The sequence below is a fragment of the Pteropus vampyrus genome, unplaced genomic scaffold, assembly GCF_000151845.1.
Source record: "Pteropus vampyrus isolate Shadow unplaced genomic scaffold, Pvam_2.0 Scaffold436, whole genome shotgun sequence".
Lineage (NCBI taxonomy): Eukaryota > Metazoa > Chordata > Mammalia > Chiroptera > Pteropodidae > Pteropus > Pteropus vampyrus.
Genome location: NW_011889217.1, coordinates 103,689 through 110,554, shown reverse-complemented (window position 1 = coordinate 110,554; position 6,866 = coordinate 103,689). Strand labels below are relative to the sequence as shown.

Below are 6,866 nucleotides of genomic sequence, written 5' to 3'. Positions count from 1 at the left end.
TCCACTCTTTTATTACAAATAGGGCTGCACTGAATAGCCATGCACATTCCTTTCACAGTTTTACCACTATGTCTTTAAGACAGAGTCCTAGAAGTGGAATTGCAGTGTCAACGTGTGTATGCGTCCAATTCTCCTAGACCTTAAACTACTCTTTTTACTTTCGAAGTACAAATGAAGGAACATACTGAGATAGATAGCTGCTCAAGTCACTTTAACACTCACTGACACCGCTGGGAGGAATTCCAAGGTGGGAGAGTAAAGTGAATTTACTTTGGGACATCACATTCAATGAATCACATATTTGCACCCTTCCAGCTCCCAGCACAGTTCTTCCGTATTCGAACGTCTAGACCTCTCACCTTTCAAACTTTCTTCTTATGGGTCTCTTCCCATCTAAACCCAACTAAAGCGCTCCGCCCACCCTCTCCCGAGTAATCTGGGCCCGTCAAGCGGCCAGTGCAGGCTCTGCGCATGCTCAGTCACTACGCGGTGTTTGGAGCCGCTGCAGAGGTAGAACCGGTGACGTTATAACAGCGCGCGGTGCCCAGGCGTCCTCGCAAGGTCGCTTTGCAGAGCGAGAACGCGCCTAAGGGGCGAGACCCTAGTTTAGAGGCGCGCCGTTTCCTTCTGTCTGGGTACCACCGGCAACATGACGGGGTACACGGCAGATGAGAAGTTGCGGCTGCAGCAGCTACGAGAATTGAGAAGGAGATGGCTGAAGGACCAGGAGCTGAGCCCGCGGGAGCCAGTGGGGCCCCCACAGAGGGTGTGGCCTATGGAGAGATTCTGGAATAAGTTTCTGCAGGACCAGGCCCCCTGGAAGAACGTGGTGAGTGATGGTTCTCCCCGCTACCATACACACAACCCGCGGCGACCTGGGACGCCTGCTGCTTATAGCCACATCAAGGGCAGACTTCGCTCTGCGCACCAAGTCCTGGTGGTTCCCCGAGGGTAAAATCAGGTTCAACTGAGATTTAGGTTTAGCGGGGAAGCTGCCTTGTCTCAAGAGTCCTGGACTGGGAGTCAGGAGTCGAAGAGCATGTATGGCTTTGGAAGAGTCATGCCCCTTTGCTGTCAAGTGGGATGAGAAAGAAGCGAATCTTTGCTTAGGTTTTACAGGACGCTGCACGTTTGGGTCTTTGACTGCAGAAATCTTCCCCTCAGAATGATAGCCAAGGATTTAGTAGTTAAAATTCTATGATTTTAGTATTTGAGGACACTTGTCTGATTTTTAAGGTCAAGGTTACAGAGACCAACTACACTACTCCCAACTACCAGAAGGCACAACAAGCGTCTAGCTGGTAGTACAGCCCCCGTAGGATCACCATAAAAGACAGGGTCATATTCAAGACCACCTTTCTCAACTACAGCTATGTACTTTTAACACACATTTTCATTTAAAAATGCCATTCCTGGACTTTACTCTGCAGAAAATTCCTCATTCAAGACCTGTCATTGTTTTCGGGGTCTCTGGACATTCTCTTGAAGTTGTTAATTCAATCACATCAATTATGGGTGACGAACACTATATCTCAGAATTGCTTTCTGTCGGCTATGACATTGGCTGATGATAATGGTAATACTAATAAGTAACACTTGGGTTGTTACTTTATGGGTGGCACTTTGCTGAGGGTTTTACATGATACTTTAATTCTTTACTCCTACAAAACTATTCCTAATTCTTACTTTAAATGAGTGGAAACCGAGGCCTACAAAAATTCAGTGATTTACAGAGTTTGGTCACAGAGCTAGGAATTAGAGTTCACATTGAAATTCATGTGTATCTATTTTCTTACTGTCCTACAAAATCTGGTGCAAATTTTTCTGAAAAAGTGGTATTAGACATATTTATGGTGGTAAACTCTAATCCAACTTTTCTCTCACTCTTTGTATCCTTGACATCACTTGTTGATTTTGGCAGCCACTCCTTGAAAGTTGACATCCCACCCATCAGCTCGTGATGTAAGGAAGTAAATAATCATGGGTTGAAATTCATCTTACCATGAGTTAATTTTTCTTCTATAATCATTATCTATCTAATATAACACTTAGAATCCTTTCCCTGGATGGATAAGTGTGTATGTCAAATTGGTTGCCATGGAAGAGTTCCAATTTTTAGTTCTCTTTTACCTTTCTCTTTTACAATAGTATGAAGGTGTCTCAAAATGAGCTTGGAACACCCTTATCCCAGTATGTAAAACACTCCTTTTCCAGTATCAATGTGTTCAGGTTGCCTGCCTTACCCCCAGAATGATGCAAGTGGTGTTAATTGTAGGTATCTGAAATTGATAAATTTGGGAGATGACTTTACCTGAAAAATTCTGTATGTTTGATTACTTTGGTTAAATTGATTAAAATTATTTTTTCATTATGTATGCCGTATTTTATCTTTAACAAATATATAATATTTTTAGAGGTTTTTTTTTTTAAATCTGTAAATGCCTTATTATAGTTTTGCAAAAATGCTGCTTGTCTTAAGCCTCATTTACCCTGAACTTTATAGGTTTCTCCTAGCAGGCTCCATTTTTAGTAAAAATATTTGAATGGGTGAGGTTAGCTACAGGCTATAAGGAAATATGTAGCATGTAGAGATTTTAAAATAATCATGACATTGTTATATTATTGATGTTTTTTTCCTGCCACAAATGTGAAAGATGGAATATCTGTTTATTTTGTGTATGTTTTTCCCCCTCGCAGATCTATAAGACATACCGACACAGTTTCCTTGCTTTTACTCATATACTTATACCTGCCTGGATTATTCATTATTATCTCAAATATCATGTGAATGTAAGTATGTTTTAAATATGTGTTTTTCAGAATTTATTTTTAATATTGTACAAAATTACTCCCTATGTGGGTATGCCTTACCCTGCTTTACGTAGTGAAAATAATCTGCCACTTGTAACTGATTTTTTAACTACTTTGAATCCTTTTAGGTAAAAGGTTTAATGAAACTTAAGTAATGTATAGTTTTTCAAAAAGTTAATCATTGTATTAGTTGTTTACAATTTGAAATGATCAGTGTTTAAATGATCAGAATGTAGTTGACCTAATAATACTAGTGTAAACTCAGGGTCATGAGTAAGAAGGGAGAAAAGGATTTCTGCTGCTTTTTTTGAGCATAGATTTGATATAAAGTAAAATTAAAATAGATAGTAGTTATCTTTGTCACCATCCCATTTCCCTTTTCTTCATTCTGTCATCATTAGAATCCAAGATGTTCAAAAGCTTGAACTTTTTCACTGGAAGATCTTGCATGTGGTGATTGAACCGAGCCAGTTGCCTTATTTTAAAGGCTAAGGATAGACTGGTGTAGGGTGTTGGATCCCAGGCAGGGTGAGGAAGGAGTGCATTTCAGGGAGTGTCATGGAAGGGAGAGAAGTGGTGGCTGTCCAGCATGGAATGTTGTAACCCAGAGGAGGACAGCATTCTTGTACTCATTGAAGAATGTTAGATCCTGGGTGGGTGGGTTTTGAGGGAGCTGGTGAGTACACTTGTTTGGAGAGTAGCAGTGCAGCAGCCTAGTGTAGGATTTAGAAACCTGCGCAGGGGGAGGAGGACATCTGGAAGAAGGGTGGTTTGGAGCATTGATGGAGGTGGCAATGCAGAATGAAATGTCAGAACTTGAATGAGGTGAAGAGGTTATTTATATTGCAATGTGGTGGTGATGACAGGCGATTGTTTATATACAAGAAGATTGATCAGATGAGTATATATAGTGATGATGATGGGACCCAGGATTCTCATTGTTGGAAAAGGGAATTACACATATAGTAAGGGAGAAAATCCTATGTTGCTGTAATGGAATTGGAAGTATTGGTGTTAACACGTGGTTTTTAATAAGTACTAATAGATATAGAAGTAATTATAGATGTTAGTGTAGATATTCCCTAGCTCTGTCCACTGACAGCACCTGGCAGCAGCAGTGTTACCCCATGGTATTTAGCACATCTAGCATCCTGGTCTTATTTTCTAAATAAAATTCTCCACTGAAAGGATCCAGAGCTCTTTGGAAAAATGGCTGATTCCAGGACTGGGGCAGGGAAAATACAAGATGAGCTTGGGGTGTTAGAAAGTAAAAAACTATTCAAAGAATGATAGAAGATATACCAAAAGGACACAGAGTCAGCCTGAAAGGACTCCCACTGGGACAATATGAACATAAAAATGAATAATGATAGTAATAGATGATAGATAACCGAATAAATAAAATCTAAATCCACGAGTCCATACTTATATAAATAAGTAAATGAATTAATATATGGGTAAAAGAAAGCTTTTTTTTGTACGAGATCGCTAAATAATAAATGGACAACGAATGATGGAATTAGAAGTCACCATTCGTGAATCATTATAGTAATACCTTATTCAGCTAAAGAACATCAAAAGATGCTAAGGTTAATCTCAAAATACCTATCTTCAACATACTTACTTGATACAAAGGTAAAAAGGGTAATTTTGTGGTAGAGAAACCTGGCAGACATCAGTTTAATCAAGAAATCTAAATTAACATTCCCAGTAATGGGACAAATTGAAATTGTGTGCTACTTGATAGGATGCAGTAAAAAGAAAATTCCATCCTTGTTTCAATATTCCTGCCAAAAATGCATAATCTAAATCTACTCATAGGAAACAAGACACACCCAAATTGAGGGACTTTTCTATATAATAATTGGCTTGTTATCTTAAAAAATGTCAAGATCATGAAGGTTAAAGATTAACTAAAAAGTCATTCCAGATTGAAGAAAAATAAAGAGACATGTCAACTAAATGCAGTTCTTGAATGGGCTTAGTTAAAAGAACAAAGATGGTACTGGCAGTCGGAATTTTAAAGAGCCTACCCAGTGGAGAACAAGACATGTAAGAGGGGATTTTCCTGAGAATTTCAAACAATTACTGAGACAGTTGGTAAATTTGAATGGGTTCTTTAGACTAGGTAGAAGGTAGTAAAGTATCAATGTTAATTTCCTGATTTTGATGGCTGTATTGTGATTGTTTTAAAGAATATTATCCTTATTAGTAGGCAATACACCCTAAAGTAATAAACTATGTCAGCAATTTACTATGAAGTGATTAGGTAAAAAAATATATATATGTGTGTATATATATATATTTTTATGATTTTTACATCTTTTTTTAAGTTTAAAATTATTTCAAGATAAAAACAAAACAAAAGTTTGGGACTACCTAACAAATTGTAAATAATTCAGTTGAGGTTTGCTTTCTGTTAGCCTGTTGAAAGGAAAGTGAAACAAATAACTGGTTTTCTCAGAAAATTTCCTCTAACACGACTTGTTCTCTGTTGATTATGTGGTCTCTTTAAAATTCTGATTGCTGACATCTTTGTTCTCTTCACTAAGCAGATTATATTTTTTGGTCAACAAGTATGGAGTGCCTAGTATGTTGTTTTACAATTGTATTGCTATAGAAAATATATAAGACAAAATTCCTGACCTCAAGGAGTTTATAATAAAGTTGGAAGATAGGTATGATTTGGTTAAGAGTATGTTGGAGAAAAGTTACTCTAGTCAGAAAGAAAAATAAGGAGTCAGTAATGAGCATGGCTGTGTCTACCCAAGACTGAGATGACTAGAATAGCAGGTCTCTTGGCTTAGTAGCCTGGGGACCACTTAACGGAATGTCTTGAAAGCTAGGCAGAGGAGGTTGAAGTGTATGTGGTAGGCAGTGGGAAACTTTCCATTTTTAAATAGCTGAGTAACTTGATAAAAATGATAAATTTAGGAAAATGAAAAACATCGATATGTAGGGTGAATTGGTAGGAGGAAAATATTGACATAAGGCACATCAGCTGGATTTTGTTGTAGTTTAGCAGATGTTGTTGAGAATCTGGTTAGGGCAAAGATAGCAAGAATGGGAAAAAAAAAAGTGAAGCCAGAGACACTTTTTAAGGAAGAAATAGCTCAAGTTAAGTTGGCGACGAAACCAAAGTTCAGAGTCATTTATGGCTCTAAAATTTCTAGCCTTGGAAGTTATAAGTAGAGTTTTGGAAAGGTGAGCAATTCTGGTCATGGGGTAGGAAGTAAATTTGTTTAGGAGTATGTGTTGCCATATCAGTTTCTGGGGATGTCCATGTGGACGTGGCCTGTCTTATGTGATTAGTGGAGGCTAGTAGCAATTAAGAGTTGGAGTTTAGTGCTTTCATATGAACACACACACACACACACCAGAATAATGTTTCTACAGCCGTTAAAGAGGGCTAACAATTTATATGTGTAAGGGTCATGTAGTTTATATTTCTATTGTTAAGGGCTCAAACAAGATTTTATATTTAAGATCACCTGCAAGTCCACAGGCCACTTCATATCATTATAGGTCTGTATTTTTTCACTCTCTTAACTTGCAAGACCCTGGAGAATAAAAATACAGCTTTCTCTCAATTTTTTTTTTTAACATTCAAGAGTTATCTGTAATATAAATTAATATTCAGTTAGTTTCAAATTTATAAACTTCCTTTTTTTCTAATTCTTTAAACTCATTTTAAAAATTCTGTTAAACTACCTATACATCTGGTAAAATATGAAGTCTCCTTTCTTTGTTATTATTTTTGGATTAATTCAAGTTGAACTCTCCTAAAATAATTACACTTAAAAACATAATCAAATTCTCTTAAATGTTTTAAACTGCATTTTGAAATGCATTTTAACTAGAATCCTAAAACTAATATTTTAAAACTGCTAATAGCCAGATTATCTTAAATATTACAAATACTTTAAATAAGAGAATATATGGATTGTTCCAGTGTTTTCAGAACATATTAAATTTGACATTCACCTGTTTCGACTCTGGTGAATATAAACTCATATCTATATTTAATAAATTTTTCTGGGATTGAAAAGATACTT

At 37.0% G+C, this 6,866-nt stretch overlaps 1 protein-coding gene and 1 long non-coding RNA gene across 4 annotated transcripts in view; both read left to right on the top strand.

Moving 5' to 3' along the window:
• The first annotated feature begins 503 nt into the window (after positions 1-503).
• NDUFB6 (NADH:ubiquinone oxidoreductase subunit B6) overlaps positions 504-6,866 on the top strand; it is a 12,957-nt gene continuing 6,594 nt past the window's right edge. Inside the window, exons 1-2 of one of the 3 annotated variants that reach the window (XM_011381374.2) lie at positions 504-829; positions 2,698-2,790. In XM_011381374.2, coding sequence (XP_011379676.1) covers positions 650-829; positions 2,698-2,790 — 273 coding nt within the window. In that variant the 5' untranslated portion in view covers positions 504-649. The remainder of the gene's footprint in view (positions 830-2,697; positions 2,791-6,866) is intronic. The other 2 variants (XM_023524074.1, XM_011381373.2) reach the window with 2 other exon arrangements.
• Positions 3,493-6,866, top strand: part of LOC111732247 — a 3,553-nt gene continuing 179 nt past the window's right edge. The window contains exon 1 of the long non-coding RNA XR_002777472.1: positions 3,493-5,889. This is a non-coding gene — a long non-coding RNA (uncharacterized LOC111732247). The remainder of the gene's footprint in view (positions 5,890-6,866) is intronic.